Source organism: Sciurus carolinensis, chromosome 18 (genome assembly GCF_902686445.1).
Source record: "Sciurus carolinensis chromosome 18, mSciCar1.2, whole genome shotgun sequence".
NCBI classification, from domain to species: Eukaryota; Metazoa; Chordata; class Mammalia; order Rodentia; family Sciuridae; genus Sciurus; species Sciurus carolinensis.
In genome coordinates this window covers 21,390,011-21,407,594 of record NC_062230.1, presented here as the reverse complement: position 1 = coordinate 21,407,594, position 17,584 = coordinate 21,390,011, and the positions used below count along the sequence as shown (strand labels likewise).

General features: G+C 63.1%; 1 protein-coding gene across 1 annotated transcript in view; it reads left to right on the top strand.

Annotated features, from left to right (window-relative positions):
* The window catches only part of Il21r (interleukin 21 receptor), a 33,890-nt gene extending 16,925 nt beyond the window's left edge, over positions 1-16,965 (top strand). Inside the window, exons 2-9 of the mRNA XM_047533538.1 lie at positions 1,945-2,007; positions 4,771-4,873; positions 6,472-6,671; positions 9,549-9,703; positions 10,270-10,447; positions 11,383-11,488; positions 12,673-12,757; positions 14,355-16,965. Of these exons, the coding sequence (XP_047389494.1) occupies positions 1,959-2,007; positions 4,771-4,873; positions 6,472-6,671; positions 9,549-9,703; positions 10,270-10,447; positions 11,383-11,488; positions 12,673-12,757; positions 14,355-15,068 (1,590 nt within the window). The 5' untranslated portion in view covers positions 1,945-1,958 and the 3' untranslated portion in view covers positions 15,069-16,965. The remainder of the gene's footprint in view (positions 1-1,944; positions 2,008-4,770; positions 4,874-6,471; positions 6,672-9,548; positions 9,704-10,269; positions 10,448-11,382; positions 11,489-12,672; positions 12,758-14,354) is intronic.
* The last annotated feature ends 619 nt before the right edge of the window (positions 16,966-17,584 follow it).

Genomic DNA, 17,584 nt, shown 5'->3' with positions numbered 1-17,584 from the left:
ATTCTGCTGCTTATAACAAAACACCTGAGGTCTGGGTTTTTGTTTTGTTTTGTTTTGTTTTGTACTGGGGATTGAACCCCGAGGTACTTAACCACTGAGCCACATCCCCAGCCCTTTTTCTATTTTATTTAGAGTCAGGGCCTCTCTAAGTTGCTGAGGCTGGCTTTGAACCTGCAATCCTCCTGCCTCAGCCTCCCGAGCCGCTGGGATTACGGGCCTGCACTCTCATGCCTGGTCGTTCCGGTCAATTTTAAAAGTCGATTTGGCTCATGGTGCTGGAGGCAGGGAGACCAAGAGCGAGGTTCTGGCATCTGCTCAGCCTCTGGGGAGGGCCTCATGCCGCACCCCCGTGGCGGACGGGTCACAGGTGGGACAGAGCGAGTGCGCCAGCTCTTCCTCTTCTTCCGAAGCCCCTGATGCCGACTCACCCTAAGTGCCCCTTCAGGCCCCATACCGTCCATCCACAGGTGACTTTGGGGATAAGTTCCCAGCACATGAACTTTGGGGGACACGGTCCACATCACAGCACAAGGCTCCTGAAGGTGGCCGGGGGCGTTTGTTCTAAGCTTCCTTTATTCGAATCGCGATGCAGTTCATTTTAAAGTGCGTCAGAGAAAAAAAAAAAAACAAGTCCTGGGACGCGGAATGTGGTTTATTAGGATGAGGCTGGGCTTGCATTTTCGGGTGAGTCTGCTTAAAGAGAACAGAGTAAACGAGCGGTGAACTGCGCGGAATGTTGAAAGAGAGAGGGTCTGGAGCCTCGGCCAGCTGGGCCCGGGAGCTTGCTTCTCTGAGGTTCCACGTTCGGTCGCGAGCACAGCGCGGGGCTTATGGTCGGAGGGACTGTCAACCGTGTCCTGCAGATCACCTCCGTAAATTCTCACGGAGCCCTGGAGGTCTCCACTGTATGAGGCCCAGAGAGGGCCAGCGACCGGGCTGCCGCCACACAGCAGTACTGGGAAAGGCCCTGCTGCACCTCTGTGCCCCTGGCCACTGCTTCCCTGGGGACCTTGTTAAAAGGTCACACACAACTGTCGATGGGGCCAGAGTCGGGTCTGGGGGACCCCCATCGAGGAACTGCTGTCGAGGAGTCGGGGATGGAGTCTGAGGGGAGCTGTGTGTGGGACTGGACCCCTGGTCATCCCTCTGGGCCCAGCGCCCGTGGCAACCCTCCTGGAGGGGCTGATCCAGATGGGGCTCCAGAGCCTGGGCAGGTGGCCCCACTGGCCGCTGGTGACCCCTCCCCAAACAGACCCAGAACTGGCCCCTTTAATAAGCCCAGTTCCAGAAGCGCCTGGCGTGCCCAGCCTGGCGGCCGATCCTCTGCCCCGGGCCTCAAAGGCTGCTCTTCCCAGGCAAGTCATCTGGTCTCCAGAGAGGGCCCTTCTCCATCTTGGTCAGGACCAGGGAGTCCAGGCTGCCCTCTCTCGGGTGGGACTGGATCTCCTGGTGCGCCCCCCAGGGGCTAACCTGGGCGTGGCGTGGAGTAAGAAGCCTCACCGGGGGGCTAGCCTCACCCTGTGTCCGCATCGTCTCCTCCGCGCGCTGCCCTGGACTCCCACGTAGGATGAAGCCAATTTCTGGGGCCCACGCCAACTCGGGAAGGGCCCAGATTGCCATCGGTGAAGCCCCTTTGCGGAGCCGGCGCCCACCCGCCCCTTCTGTCTGCGGCGGGCGGAGGCGCATCCTTGTCGTTCCACGTGCTCCCCGGCTGGGCGAGGCGGGAGGTGGGCAGCCCCTCCTCAGTTCTCCTCCCGTGCTGGGGGCAGGACTCTGGGGAGGACCTCGCCTTGGCGGAGGGCAGGAGGCCGGGCTGCCCCCACCCCGCGGATCCCTCACAGCCCCGCGGGATTCTGCAGGGAGCCGGCCCAGGGGGGCCCGGGGTCGGAGGCTGCCGGAGCTGCGCCCGCTGCCCGGCTCACCTGCCGCCCGCATGTCTTGCAGGCCCAGGACTCAGCATGCCGTGTGGCTGGGCGCTGCCCTTTCTCCTGCTGCTGTTCCAGGGTGGTAAGTAGCTGCCCCCGATCTGCACGTGGCCAGGGTCCCCTCCTCCCCCCACAAAGCCCAGCACGAGCTCCTGGGCCGTTGGGACCCAGCATCGATGGCATCTGTCCACTTGAGGCCGATACAGGTTCAGCGACTGGCCCTCCGTTAACCAGAACCCAGCTGACCAAAGCACTCCATTAACCAGAAGCGGCCGCCTGAGGCTGGAGTGGCCCGAGCAGGGGTGTGGGGCTTCAGTCTCCCCGGGGTGCGCCCTGTCGTCCTTCATTCCTCTGCTGGCGGCCTGGGCTGGCTCCCGACCCCCAAGCGGGGAAGTCCTGCCTTCCGTCCAACCTTTGTCCCTCCTCGTGTAACGACTTTGCTCAGGGATGCTTTCCGGCAGTCTCTGGACCCTCCATGGGCCCTGGGGCTTCTCCCTCAAATCAAAGGGAGCCCAAGGGCTAGAGTCCACTCTGGAGGTCCAGAGGTGGACCTGAGGCCACAGGGAGCAGCGGGCAGGAGTCCTCCTGAGGAGGCTGCCCAGGGCGGAGTCCAGGAGGCCTTCCTGGCGAGGAGGCCCGGGCAAGCTGGAGGCCGGCGGAGGCGGAGGGGAACTCTGCCCGGCTCTGCTGACTCGGAAGCGCTGCTCTGGGTTTTACCCGACGCCCAGCGCCTCAAATAGCTCCTCAGGAAACAGATGTCGAGCTTGCTATTCTCCGTTCTGAGGGGCAGCACCCGTCCCGGCTCTGGGAAGCCTCTGGGTCCCTGGCGTGTACCACACCCAGGGGAGCAAGGAGCAAGCCTTGAACTTCACCTCCTTCCGTTCTCCTGCCGGCCGGAGACCCGTGTGGCAACAGCGCCCTGTTCTCAGTTAAGGCAGCTGAGGCTGGGGTGAACAGGGTCGGGGGTCAGGGCCACGCAGCTGGACGGCGGCAGAGCGGAGAGGGACGCATGGCTCTCCTGGGCTGTCTCGGCCCGTTTGTGCTGCTGAACAAAAGATAAAGGGTGGAGGTTGACTTCTCACAGTCCTGGAGGCTGGGAAGTCCAAGGTCAAGGCCTCGACTTCCAAGATGGCGCCCTGAACGCTGGGTCCTCACATGGCGGAAGGGATGGAGGGACCAAGGGGGCAAAGGCTGGTTCCCTCCTGCCCTTCTGTAGGGTCGTTAATCTATTCAGGACTCCATGGCCACCCAGGGGCCCCAGTTCTGAGTCCTGACACCCTGGCGATGGAGTTTGGGATCATGTCCATCCAAGCCCTATGGTCCTACCCACCATTATTGGGGGACCTATGCCACCTCATCTGGACACTCCATGGCCTCTGGGACAGTCTGAGGTTCCTGTCCACAGCTGCTGAGCGGAGGGGAGCCCAGTCCTTGGTGTGCGTTAGCTGCTTCCTGCGTGCTTAACAGTGCCAGCCTGAGGGGCTCTGGCCGTCTGCTGCTGGTGGGTGCTGACTGAGGCCACCGCGTGGCAGTTCAGGGGCTGTTCTTCCATTCCCAGAGTTTTATCCCAAGTTTGGGGACAAACCTAGAGGCCTGAGAGCTATCAACCAGGACATAAATCCAGAGAAAACACAGCCCATGGGTTCGGATTCTGCACAAATCAGTCCTCTTCTCTCCACAAAGGACCCGACCTGGTCCCTTTGTGTCCCCTTGACAAGCCACATGCGCCTCCCCAAGGAAGTGCCTCCTACAGCAAGATCCACTGCTGCCCCAGCACAGCCCCCTGGGTAGAAGTGGCCCGGAGGAGCGTGCTCAGGAGGATTCTGAGGCTGGACCTGGCAGAGACGCCGTGATCCATGAGCAGGGTCTGGCCCACGTGGAAACGGGAAGACCTGGGGGGTCCAGGCTTCTCCTTCCCTGAGTGAGACTCTGAGCAGACCAGACCGGGAGAGACCCCGAGGCGTGGGCTAGCCTCGGAGCCTCGGGCTAGCCTCGGATCCTCGGTGGGTGCAGGTGGGCGTGGGCGGAAGGAAGGCTCTTTCCAGCCACAGCGACTCTGAATCCAGGTTCTGACCCAGGAAGGGAGGGACGGCCACCACCACCCGGGTCCTCGCGAGTCGGGGGAAAGCAGGGCAGGGCCACTGGAAATGAATCACTTTGAAGGGGAGACCGTTAGTGTGTCCCGGGAGACCTGTTGGCAGTGGCTTTTGGTTTTGCAAAATAAGAATCGTCAAGCTTGTGGTGTCTGACCCTGAACGAGATTCCCACCTCGACGGCGCCTAGTTTGGGAGCAGAGTGGAAGGATTTTTCTTGCTGGCGGGCGTTGCGTCTCCAACCGGGTCTGCTGGGGCGACCCACCCATGCCGCCACCGGGAAAGCAGAGGTTTCTGCGAGAAGGTCCCGATGTCCGGGGTTCTCTGCTCCTCCGAGCACCGCGCCTCACCCAGGAGCTCGTCCTCAGGGCCCCCCTGGCCGGGGCTTTGAGGCGTCGGCTGCAGGGCTTGCGTGGCTCCGAGGTCCTGGCCCTCCCGTGGGAGGAGGGCATCTCCGCTACCTCAGCCCACCCTGCATCTGGGGGTTCAGGACCTGAGTGGGCTGTCCCGAGGAGGGACAGGGGTCAGATGGGGACAGCGTGGTTTAAACCACGTCACATCGGGGGTGACGTGCCACCACAGCCGGTCTCGAAACACTGGGACTCGCACGGGCGTCCCCAGGTGACAGGGATCCCTGTGTCCTGGGCCTATTCGCGGGGCCCCTGGGTCCCATGTTCGCCCGGGCCCTGGGGCTGCCCCGACCACCCTCCGGCCGCCAGCTGGCCCCACAGACCCCACTCCCGACCCTGCAGGCTGGGGCTGCTCGGACCTCGTGTGTCACTCCGACTACCTCCAGACGGTCACCTGCGTCCTGCAGACCTGGAGCCCCCACCCCAGCTCCCTCACTCTCACCTGGTAAGTGGCCCTGGGGACGCTCCTCAGGGCTCCTGTGGGGCTGGGTGGGGCTGGGCCCGGAGACCGCGGCCAGGCTGGAGCGGCCCTCTGCGCGGCAGGCGGGTCAGTGGTCAGCAGAGCAGGGGCTGCACGGGGCCCCTCAGCCCTTTCACTCCAAGAAAGACCCCGAGAGTGGGCGCCACTGTGCCCACCTTGCAGATGACCACTCAAGCTCTCAGGACTGCCCGGAGCTGGGGCCCAGGGGCCACGCTCTCCTGCCCACGCAGGCCCGACTGGTCTTGAGCCTCGGGACAGCCAGTCTCCCACATGACTGTCCAAGCCCCGTAGGTCTCAGGTCCCCTGCCACATGCTTCCCCTGAGCTATGGATCACGTCCTTCCCTCACAGTGGTCACACCCATTTCCCAGGTGAGGACAATGAAGGTCAGAGAGGTTAAGCAACTGGCCCAAGGTCACACAGCCAGTGAGTGGTAGAGGTGGGATTCAAATCCACCTAAAGTTACTAAGATAACTTAAAATTCCAGGGTCCTTATCTATCCATGTGCCACTCAGGACACAAAACAGCTGCCTTTCATTCTGTCACCTGATCCACTCATTCACTCGAAGCATATTAATTAAGGTCCTGCCAGCGGCATTGTGGGTACAGGGGATGCAGCAGGGCTCAAGACGGCAAAGGTCACAGTCAAGGTCACCTGCAAGGTTTGGAGCTGACATAGGGAGAGGGGTAGTGTCAACTCAGAGGAACAGGAGACTGATGGGGAGCACGGAGACCGGAGTCAGGGGAGGGTCTCCTCGGCCAGGCAGCCAGGGCAAACGTCCTGGATGAGAAGAGGCCACGAGAGGCTGGGAAAGCCAGGAAGAGGGCAAGAGCCAGCGAGTCCGAGGAGTAGGAAGAGGCCACGGGGTAGGAGCCAGGTCAGCCCGGGGAGAGGTGCCCCAGGGCCAATGTGCAGGGTAGGAGTGAACAGGGGCCCCCAGAGGCTTTAGGGAGGGGGACGGGGGCTTTTAAAGGCCCCCCTGGCTGCTGTAGGAGCCCGCCCATCCAGACTGGTGTTCAGACACTGGACACCTAGATAAGGATGTAACTAGCCGGAGAACTCCTACACATACTGCAAAACCCATCCCTCTGCCCAGCGGGAGTTAAAAAACCAGAGCATCTCTCGCAGCCGCATCCCACCGGCTTCCCTCGCTCTCCGGGGCAGGGCTGAGGCTCGCTTGGGTCTTCAGCGGGTGCCATGACTGGACAGAAAGGAAGCACAGACACCCCAAGTGCTCAGCCCCTTCCTGTAGGGCTGCCGTCCAGTGTTGGAACCGAGCAAGGCCTGATCCAAATGAGTGTGGTCCAGATTCCCAAAACCCACACAAGGAGGGGAGAGCCCCGCTGGGGCGTGCACCCCGCCCGGACCACCCCTCAGGGCTGCTGCGGGGGAGGGAGCCTCCCTGGAGGGGCTGCTGAACCTGGAGACCCGGTCCCACCTCAAAGGCCCCTCCCAGCCTGAGCGCCCGGCATCTGACCTGAGCTCGGGGTCTGGCCTCCGGCCGCGACCGGCCTCGGGCCTTGACCGGCCTCGGGCCTTGACCGGCCTCTGTCTCCTCCAAGGCAAGACCAGTATGGCGAGCTGGAGGACCAGGTCACCTCCTGCAGCCTCCACAGGTCCAGCCACAACGCCACGCACGCCAAGTACACGTGCCACATGGAGGTGTCGGGCTTCATGCCCGACGACGTCTTCAGCGTCAACGTGACAGACCCGCCCAGCAACGCCTCCCAGGAGTGCGGCAGCTTTGTCCTGGCTGACAGCAGTGAGTACCCTCCGCCCTGCTGGGGCCCCGGGGCGCTGGGCCCAGCTCCCTGCCCTCGGGCCGCTCCCCGCTCCACCAGCAAGGGCCTGTCCGCCCGGCCACCCCTTAGGAGCCTGCCCTTGGGCGCTCTTCTTCATACTAGAGTGTGATGGGTTGTGTGAGGTTTGGCCCCTGAGGGAAGCAGTGGAGGTTTGGAGAGAGCCGGGCTGGGGCCAGGACTCCGGCTTCGTCCCGGCTGGGCCCCGCCCGTCGGCGTGGCTTTGGACAAGGTGTGTGTCGCCTCTGGGGCTGCTTCCCGTGTGTGGAGAGGAGGCCCCTCACACACCGGCCCTCCGGGATGCCGGCCCCATGGCCGGAGGAGCCACCTGGTCACACCAAGGGGGTCACACCTGCGACCCCCTCCTGGGCCTAGTGAGGCTGGAGGGTCCCCTGGCCTGGAGGTGGGGTCCCGGGAGCAGGAGGGCCAAGGGATCCTGTGTCCGTGAGCCCAGAACCAGGCCTGGCCAGGGAGGGTCTAGAGGGGACTTTGGCTTGAGTGTGTGTCTGTGCATCTGTGTCCCCGTGTCTGTGTCTGTGTGTGTCTATGTGTCTGTGTCCCTGTGTGTGCATGTCTGTGTGTGTGTGTCCCCATGTGTGTGTGTCCCTGTGTGTGTGTCCCCATGTGTGTGTGTCCCCGTGTGTGTATCTCCATGTGTGTGTCCCCATGTGTGTGTGTCCCCATGTGTGTGTGTCCCCATGTGTGTGTGTCCCTGTGTGTGTGTCCCCATGTGTGTGTGTCCCCGTGTGTGTATCTCCATGTGTGTGTCCCCATGTGTGTGTCCCTGTGTGTGTCCCTGTGTGTGTGTGTGTGTGTGTCCCTGTGTGTGTATCTCCGTGTGTGTGTCCCCGTGTGTGCGTGTCCCCGTGTGCGTGTCCCCATGTTTGTGTCCTCGTGTGTGTGTGTTCCCATGTGTGTGTCCCTGTGTGTGTGTCCCCATGTGTGTGTCCCTGTGTGTGTGTGTGCACACGCTCCTCCTGCCCTGCAGGCACAGCGCTGGTCTGGGAGCCCCGTCCCTCGTCCCTAGTGGCAGGTGTGTCTGGGGTCCACGCTCGGGGTCAGGTTGCTGAGGGAGTGGAACCTCCAGGCTTCACACGCCTAGACACACCCACATGCTCACACTCAGGCTCAGCTCACGCCACACGGACCTGAATGCAGCCTCGACACACCCTCTGCTGGTTCCCCAAGCCCCAGCCTGCGAGGCATGGGCGCCGAGGCCTGAGACACACACACACAACTCACAGACACACAGACACACACACGCACACACACATGCTCACACTATCGCACACATGCTCACACACTTGCACACGCTCACAGTGAGGGGGAGGCTCTGGCACACACACTGCCCCTCTGCTGCCTGCCCGCCGCCCGTCCGCCCGCAGCCCTCAGGAGCAGAGGAGAGGCCAGGGTGGGAGGGGACAGGGCGGCCACTCCCCCTTGCTGGGTGCTCCTGGTCGCGTCTCTCTCAGGGTCTGAGGCCAGCAGGAGCCTCCCCTCCGGGCCTCCTTCCTCCTCCTGGGCCTGGGCCTCCCTGCGCTGAGCTGCCCGGCAGGACCGCAGACTCACAAGCAGCCCTGGGCGTGAGCAGGGTGGTTCCACCACCTGGTCTCTCCCTGAACGGATCCCGGCACTCAGCGCAGGTCACGGTAGAAGCCCAGGGTCAGTCCCCGGCAGCCCTGGGGAAGGGGAAGAGCGATCAGGAACCATTCGGGTGCCAAAGGGCCTGGATAACAGCAGGTCGGAGGAGGCGCCTCGGGCGTCCGTGAGCCTGCGCCGCCTCCCCTCCAGCAGGTCGGCGCCCCAGCAGCCGGTCCCTCTTGGAAGCCCCAGAGGGCCGCGTGCTCACTCGGCAAGCATCTGTCCAGGCCTGTGTGCCCCAGGCGGGGTCCAGGAGCCAGCGCAGGCGGGATGGAGGTGCAGCGCGGGCACAGGCTGGGCCAGGGCCGTCTCACGGCAGGCGCTGGTCACTGGTTCCCGGCGGTTACCGCCTCCTGCTGTTTAGCTGGGCCCCTGGACTTCAAGGCCCCAAGAGGTGGAAACTGGTTCCCTGATCCAGGAGCGGGAGGTCAGGCTGTGTCCTGCTCAAGTTCCTGGAGGGAATTTGGGGTGGAGCGGAACTGGAGCGGCTCTGACCTTCACCCGGGGACACCTGAGAGGCAGGGGTGCTGGCCCAGAGCCAGCTGGGGCCTGGTCAGGGGGTCTGAGGCGGAGGGCATCTGGCCAAGCTCAGGGGCCCCCGAGAGGGTCAGTCTGCCCAGCACAGAGCAGCAGGGCAGCAGTCACTGTGGACGCGGGGCCTTCCTCTTCCTGGGGAAGCTGGGTGAAAGACACAAGGCTTCGTCCTTTAGGACCAAAATTGAAAAAATGAAGGGCTTTGGCCGCACGTTCTTTAGAAGGTTTTTGCGTTAGACGGATAAGACTTGAGCGACAGGCCAGGAGTGGTCACTCAGCCTGTGAGCCCAGCGGCTTGGGAGGCTGAGGCAGGAGGATCACAAGTTCGAGGCCAGCCTCAGCAACTCAGTGAGGCCCTAAGCCACTTAGGGAGGCCCTGTCTCAAAACTTGAAAAGGGCTGGGGATGGGCTCAGTGGTACGGCACCCCTGGGTTCAGTCCCCAAAACAAACAAACACAAACAAAAAACACGTAAGGTCACGTGATCATCTAGACGTCCAGGCTTCCTGCGTCTGTTTTCCCTTTAAGCCTGGGGACAGCCCTGTCTCTTCCATCGCCTCTCGCCTGCGCCCCCAGTCTGACTCCTGCCCACAGCAACTGAGTTTGTACCCACCCCTGTCCCAGATCTTTCTCACCCTGCCTTATCCTCTGGGTTCTTCCTCCAAGTCAAGCCGGCTCCTCCCTTCAACGTGACCGTGACCTTCTCGGGACACTACAACGTCTCCTGGTGCTCCGACTACGAAGACCCTGACTTCTACGCGCTCAGGGGCAAGATGCAGTACGAGCTGCAGTACAGGAACCGCGCGGACCCCTGGGCTCTGGTGAGGAAGCCCGAGGGCGGCCGGCTTCGCGGAGGGCGGGGTAGAGCGCAGGCAATGGGGGTGAGTGACAGGTGAGTGACAGGCGAGCTCCGCTCTCCAGGACACACCAAGCACGGCGCCCACTCAGCACCGCCCTGGGCCGGAGACCCCCTGACCTCCCTGACCCTGTTTCCTCCCCGGGTCCCCCCCATGCAACCATAATAGAAGAGGTTTCAGAAACTTCTCAAACCTTCTGGAAACTTCCACCTGCTTAGGATGGCCATAGTTGGAGAATTCTAGACATATCGGAGGGGCCAGGGTTAGAGAGGCCATTGTTTCAAATGTGAAGGCCTCAGAGGTGTCCTGTGCTCAGTCCTGGGCTGCTGGAGTGGCCTTCTGTCTAGAGCGGCTGAATTAGCCAGCCAAGGCCCAGGCCCTGCTGAGAGCGGCCGCAGCCTGGGCCGGAGCCTGATTCCTGTCACAGGAGAAGGGACCCCGGCCCCTTCCGTGGAGGCTGCTGAGAGATGGTTCTGTGAGGGGCAGGGCCCCAGGGGAACTCTGACCGCTGCGTCCTTTCTGTCCGGCAGAGCCCGGTGACAAAACTGATCTCAGTGGACACGAGGAGCGTCTCCCTCCTGCCCCAGGAGTTCCGCAAAGACTCCAGCTACGAGCTGCGCGTGCGGGCGGGGCCCCAACCGGGCTCCTCCTTCCGGGGGACCTGGAGCGAGTGGAGCGACCCCGTCATCTTCCAGACCCCGCCTGAGGGTAGGTGTGAAGCTGGAGGGGACATCCCACCCCTCGGACCCACTCCTAGTCCAGCCTCCCTGAGCCCTGGGAGGTGTCCATTCCCTTGTCCATCTCCAGATAGTCCCGGTGGGTGCAGCTGCTGCTTCTGGGGGGGACATTTGACTCTGAAGTGAGGATTGTTATCCCCAATTAGCAAATTAGGAAACTAAGGTTCAGAGAGATGAAGTCTTTTTTTGGGGGGGTGGGTACCAGGGATGGAAGCCAGAGGTGCTTAACCCCTGAGCCACATCCCCAGCCCTTTTTAAATTTTATTTTGAGACAAGCCTTCCCTAAGTTGCTCAGGGCCTCACTAAGTTGCTGAGGCTGTCTTTGAACTTGCAATCCTCCCGCCTCAGCCTCCCAAGCTGCTGGGGTTACAGTAGGCAGAGATGAAGTCAGTTGCCTGGAGTGGTAGGGTTGGTTTTAGTCGGTTTTCCCTCACTGTGACAAAATACCTGAGATAATCAACTTCATAAACGAAAAGGTTTCAGAGGTTTCAGTCTGTGGTCGATTGGCCTCTTGGCTTTGGGCCAGTGGCAGCAGAGTCCATCATGGCAGGAGTGTAGGACAAAGGAGGTCCCTTACATCATAGAGGTCAAATATGAAGAGAAAGAGGAGCCAGGTTCCTGTGTCCCCTCCAGGCACGCCTCCAGGGACCCAGGTTCCTCCTAGAGACCCGGCCTCTTAAAGGTCCTCCCCAGCTCCCTACAGTGCCCCGGGCTGGGAACCTTGCCTTCTGCATGTGGCCTTGGGGCACATTCCAGACCCAAACCACAGCAGGGTTGGAACAGGACCTGAACTCGGCTCCCTGTCGTTGGGAGGCACCTGCAGCCTCCAGCCCTTCCACCCCACCCCCCTCACGCCCACCCCGTGCGACCTCCGAGAGAGGCTGACCGGGCATTGGCTTCCCTCAGAGTCCAGGAAAGGCTGGGACGGTCACTTGCTGCTACTGCTCCTCCTCCTGGTCATCTTGGGCCCTGTCCTTGTCTTCCTGGGCCTGAAGATACATCTGCCTTGGAGGTGAGGCTGGGGTCCTAAGCAGGGAAGGGGGATGGGGCACGGCCCCTCCAAGCAAGACCCTCCCGGGGCTGGGGGACAGGCCTGTCACCTCGATGGTGATGCTAAGGGCCAGCTCACATTGACCGTGCACCGGGCCCCTGCAGAGCTCCTGCTTCACCCACAGCAGCCCACGAGCCTAACACACCACAGGTACCCCTGCTTGACAAATGGAGAGGTCAAGGCACAGAACCGTCAAGGAACTTGCCCAAAGCCACACAGCATTAAGCAGAGCTCTTGGTGGGGACCTCAGCTGTAATCTTGTTTGCTGAGTTTTAAGCTTTGAGGCCTGAGCAGCACCAGGGGCTGCCAGGTGGTGTGATATGCTTGTCCCCACCCCTCCACCCCTGCCTCCCGCCTGCTTCAGCTGAGGGCTTGCTTTGATCTGCTTTTGTTTTTCTTTTTGGGGCACCAGGGATTGAACCCTGGGGCGCTTAACCACAGAGCCACATCCCCAGCACTTCATTGTATTTTACCTAGAGACAGGGTCTCACTGACTCGCTCAGGGCCTCGCTAAGTTGCTGAGGCTGGCTTTGAACTTGAAATCCTCCTGCCTCAGCCTCCCGAGCCCCTGGGCTTACGGGCCTGGGCCACCGCGCCTGGCTTCGTCTGTTTATAAGGGGTTCGCTGAGCGTGGCTATGAGACAGGATGCTGCTGATTGAAAGTAAACCCACCCACCCTGGCGGAGCGGGTGCCACCCGCTGAGCTGGGGACGGCAGTGGTGGCAGAAGCTTTGCCACGTGACAGGCATCAGGCATGGGGCTCTGGGTCTGCAACCAGACACTGAGCAAAGATGGGGACAAGGATCTGGAGGGGGAGTGATAAGGACCCCAGGAGCAGCTCATCCGTGGACCCAGCCGCCGGTTCTCCTGCCCTGTGCCGCTGCCCCTGCCGGTGGTCCCTGGAGGGCCAGCTCAGGAGGGGCAGCAGGTTTGCAAACAAAAGGCTGCAAAACCCGTAACCTCCTCCTGTCTTCAGCGACGGCTGCTCCCACTTCACAGATGGGAAACCGAGGCTCCGGAGGGAGGGTGGTGCCAGGCTGGGTCTCGGAGGTGTGGAGTCTCCTGCAGGACAAGGTGGGGGCGCCTGAGAGGGAGGCCAGGCCGCCCCCTGGCCGCCGTCACCGCCCGTTGATCTCTCCCCTCAGGCTGTGCAAGGCGGCGTGGGCGCCGGTGCCCAGTCCCAAGAGGTTCTTCCAGCCCCTGTACGAGGGCCACCGCGGGGACTTCAAGGTGAGCAGCCTGCAAGGAGCCCCTGACCCAGGCTCCCTGCCCCCAGGCCCAGAGCAGCTTGGCCCTGGCCGGTCGGGAGCCGGGCCTGGGCTCCCGGGCAGTGCCGGGCGCGGCGCCTCCCAGCCCCTGGTGAAGGCCCCCCGACCTGGACCTGGGGCGCAGGGACGGGGTCCCACAGGACGAGGCCTGCGGCCACTCACACCCCTCCCCGCTGGCACCCCCAGGAGGGCCCAGGGAGGACGTGCGACAGGGTGGGCAGGGCAACCTGCGGGCGCCAACTGACCTGGCTGTCGGACAACCTGGGGCATTGATTGAGCGCCTGCTGTCTACCTGGTGCTTCCTTTCTGCTCCCATTCTCCCAGCAGCCCCCGGGGCTCCAGGGGGAGACGGAGGCCCAGAGAGGGTGGCCGCCCTGGCGGGCAGGGGAGGAGCCTGCAGGCCCAGCCGCGGGACCCACAGTCCCTCTTGCCTGAAGCTCACGTCACGTTTATCGTGCCTCGTCTCAGCCCTGGTGTGGCACCAGCGACCCTGGGTCCTCTGTCAGGGGCTTCCTGCACATTAGCCCAGGCCTCCGACACCCCGTGGGGGGCCCATTCTATAGATGGGAAACTGAGGCCCAGGGAGGGTAGAGAACTAGGTCACGGCCACACAGAGGTCACTTCAGATCAGCCGGTGCCCAGACGGCCCTTCCCAGGGGATCTGCTCCCAGCCGGGGGACTCCTGTTGTCGGGGATCCTCTCTGCGGATTGGAGGAGACCCCCACGTCCCGAGAGGGTCCCCGGCAGCTGAGGGAGGGTGTCCTCAAAGCTGAAGGGCTGCCGCCTCCGTCTGCCTGGCCTGTCACCTGAGTCACTTGGCTCGTTGATTGAGCGCCTGCTGTGTCCATGAAGGGAGGAGGCGGGGCTTCTGTGCTGGCGGAGGCCCCTCTGATGGGGACACTTAAGCAGGGGACACAGAGCCTGTGGAGCATCAAGGAGGAAGTAAGACGGGGACCCAGCAGGGGTTCCGTCACCCAGACCCCCAGGGCCCCACCCTGTCACGGGGACTTGGGGACTCAGGAATTTTGTCCCTGCATCCGGCAGACCCCAGGCCACCGGCCGCCCGTTGTCCGAGCAGGCAGGCTACTGAGGGCAGCGGCTGCCCACTGTAGTGGGGGCACAGGCTCAGAGTAGGGGAGGGACCGCGGTGGGGACCCGCGGGACAGGGGCCCGGGAGGTCCCGATGCCTCCCTCCCCCTTCTCTCGTGTCTGTCTGTCTGTCTGTGTGTCTGTCTGTCGTCTGTCTGTCTGTCGTCTGTCGTCTGTCTGTGTGTCTGTCGTCTGTCTGTCTGTCGTCTGTCTGTCTGTCGTCTGTCTGTCTGTGTGTCTGTCTGTCGTCTGTCGTCTGTCGTCTGTCGTCTGTGTGTCTGTCGTCTGTGTGTCTGTCGTCTGTCTGTCTGTGTGTCTGTCAGTCTGTCATCTGTCTGTCGTCTGTCTGTCTGTGTCTGTCTGTCGTCTGTCTGTCTGTCTGTCTGTCCGTCGTCTGTCTGTTTGTCGTCTGTCTGTCTGTCCGTCGTCTGTCTGTCTGTCGCCCCGTGACGCGCGGTGTCTCTTCACAGGAATGGGTGGGCTCGCCCTTGTCCTCCTCCCGCCTGGAGCTGGGGCCCTGGAGCCCCGTGGTCCTCTCCCGGCTGGAGCTGCCCAACCACAGCCCCTCCCGGGCGCCCAGCAAGGGGCCCGAGCCCCCGGGGCTGGGAGGGGCCGCAGACCTGCTGGAGGCCGACGGGGTGGCCGGGCCCGGCGCTGGCTGCTCGGAGGGCTCGGCTGACGGCGAGGAGAGGGACCGGCCCTACGGCCTGGTGTCCATCGACACGGTGACTGTGGTGGATGCAGAGGGGCCGTGCCCCTGGCCCTGCCGCTGCGGGGACGACGGCTACCCAGCCCTGGACCTGGACGCCAGCCTGGAGCCCGGCCCGGGCCCAGAGGACCTGCTGTTGGGCACAGGGAGCCCCGTCCTCTCCTGCGGCTGCGTCTCGGCGGGCGGCCCTGGGCTGGGCAGCCTCCTGGACAGGCTGACGCTGACCCTGGCGGAGGAGGACTGGGCCGCGGAGCCGCCCTGGGGCGCTGGGCCTCCGGGAGGAGCCTCGGGGAGCGAGGCGGGCTCGCCCAGCGCCGGCCTGGACATGGAAACCTTCGACAGCGGCTTCGCGGACTCCGACTGCGGCAGCCCCGTCGAGTGCGACTTCGCCAGCCCGGGCGACGAGGGGCCCCCCAGGAGCTACCTCCGGCAGTGGGTGGTCCTGTCCCCACCACCCGGGCCCCAGGCCAGCTAGCCAGGCTGCCCGGCCGTGGGCGCTGGCCACGTCACTGAGCCAACAGCAGAGACACGGTCACCTGGGCACTGGCAGGAAGAGGCCTCAGCCCTTGGTTCACAGCGTGTGTGCGTGTGCGTGTCCACGGGTGTGAGCGCCGCCCTGGCTGCCACATGCCTGCTGCCCTCGCGGGAGCCGCCGGGCCCCACCGCACTAGAAGGGCCAGCTCCCCGGGCGCATGGGTGTCCCTGGGCCCACAGGGCCTCCGGGCTCAGGCATGGCCTGTGACAGGTGCCGAGTCCAGACTCCCGGGTCCCGCTTCCAGGCTGTGCCTGCGGCTTCCCGGGAAGGGCTTGGGGGTGTAGCGAGCCCGAGGTGACCCTGCGGGTAGGAAACTGTGGGGCTCAGGTGCCCCCTGCTGTGCTTCCCAGTAGAGTGACTCCCCTTCTCTGGGCTCGGAGACCAGGCTGGCCACAGCCTGAGCCGCCCCTCCGCGGGCACCAGCTTCCTGCCCCTGCAGAGCTGGGTGGGGTGAGAAACCCAGGCGACAGGGACAGCCAGGGCCCAGCCCCCTGAAGAGGGCACTGGGGTTTCCGGGCCGCGAACCACTCAGCCTTGTCTCTTAGAAACGGCCCCGCCACCAAGATTTCTTTTTCTGACTTCTGCCGCCCATTTAAAAAAATTCCCCTTTTGCACCCCTCCCCCCAAAGAAGTATTTATCAAGCACCGAGGAGGAGCCGGGCACCGTGCCAAGTGCTGGGGTCCAGGGTGCAGAGGATACCCACGTGACCTTCCTGTGGCATTCACGGGCATGGGGGACACAGAGGAACCCGCGTCCTGCCCCAGCCCCGCTTCCATCTGAGGTCTTATTTATTCATCCCGGGGACTTAGGGGCCGCTGGTTTTCTTGCCGCTGATTTCTCAGAAAGCCTGTTGAAATGTGAATGAAGAAACTCGGAGAACGCTTCTCGGCCGTGCGGAAGCCGTGGCTGGACGTGGGTTTGGAGTACGAGCTAGCTCTCCGTGCCAGGCAATGCTTAAAACTCTCTTTATTATTATTATTTTTAAGCAAATCGATTGCTTTCCCTCCCAGGGTGCCCACTGTAGAAGTGGCTTGGCTTTTCAAGGTGGCTGAGCAGAGTTAAGGTGGCAGAGTCTGAGTCTGAGTCAGCTCGGGAGCCCCAGGGGAATCCCCCACCCACCCCCGGAGCCCCCCGGGCCCTACCATCCCCCCAAAGGCCGGTCTCTGCCTTGGGAACAGGGCCAGGAGTCAGCAGCAGGTAGTTCTGCTGGAAGTCTCCCCAGGACTCTCCATAAAGCAGGGTAGTTAGGAGAAGTTGCTGAGAGAACCTTGGAGAGTCCTCGGTTGGAGACTGGAAAGTTCTAGAATGCTGGGGACTACGGACCTGGGATCGGGGTGTGTGCAGCTCTGACCATAGCTCGTGCTCATGTGAGCACCCCAGGCCCCCGCCGGCACCGGGACACTCAACCTGGGCGGCTGTGGTTTTCACACCTCGACAGAGTAGCCGTTTGCAGGTGCCACCTGCAGGCACCACCTGAGCCGCAGGCTCCCTGGGAACCTGGCTCAGCTCTCCACACGGAGCTCATGTCAGGCTGTGGAGACAGAGGCCAGGACTGGGGCAGATGGGCCCCTCGCTGCCTCCATCTGTGAGGGAGATGCAGCTCATGAACAGGGTGCCAGAGGTCGGGTGAGAGCAGCCCACCCGGAGGCTGGCCTAGTAAGTGGGTGGCTGGACAGACCAGTGGGGGGGACGGCGAAAGGCTGGAAGAAAGAACAGATGGATGGAGAGACAGAGCTGGGTGCAGGGGACGGGTCACGAGCAAGCTCCTGAGGTCTGTCTCCTTCACTGCTTTATCCCCAGCCTGACGCATAGTAGACACTCAATAAAGCCTGATTTGTAGCTCTGCTTCTTTCCCTGGTGTAAATTCTTCCACCATAGCCAATTTCAAGCTGCAAACTTGACCCCTGGAAACAGACTTGGGGGCAGATGCACACAGTGGGCCCTCCTGGCAGTGAGGAGGTGGTTGGGCCCGCAGCCGAGGTGACCCCAGAGTGGAGCTCGGGGCAGGGACTGAACAAGGAGGGGGAGGGGGCTGTGGAACAGTGGTCAGGGGCCCCGGCTCTTCTGGCAAAGGCTGGAGCGTGTGAACAAGGACCGGGAGCCAGTGGAGCAGGTGACTCCTTGCTCCCCAAAGTCCAGGCCAGATCGCTAATGACCCCTTGGAAAAGGAGGAGGATCCATAGCTGCAACTCCGTGCCCACCTGCAGGCTCTGAGGGGGCAGGACAGTGACCTGCCCGAGGCCATGGCCAAATCCTTCAGAGAGCCAGAACTGATCTGCGGAGGCCGGATCCTGGTCCAGCTCTTCCTCACCTGGCTCTGCTGCAAGGGATCCGGGCTAAAGGTGAACACTCCCAGCAAACGCCGGGGTGCTGGCTGCTTTTGCACCCTGTGGGCGTGACTGATCCAGTCCAGGGAGCACCTGTGGCCCCAGCAAAGCCACCAGAGCGTTCCATC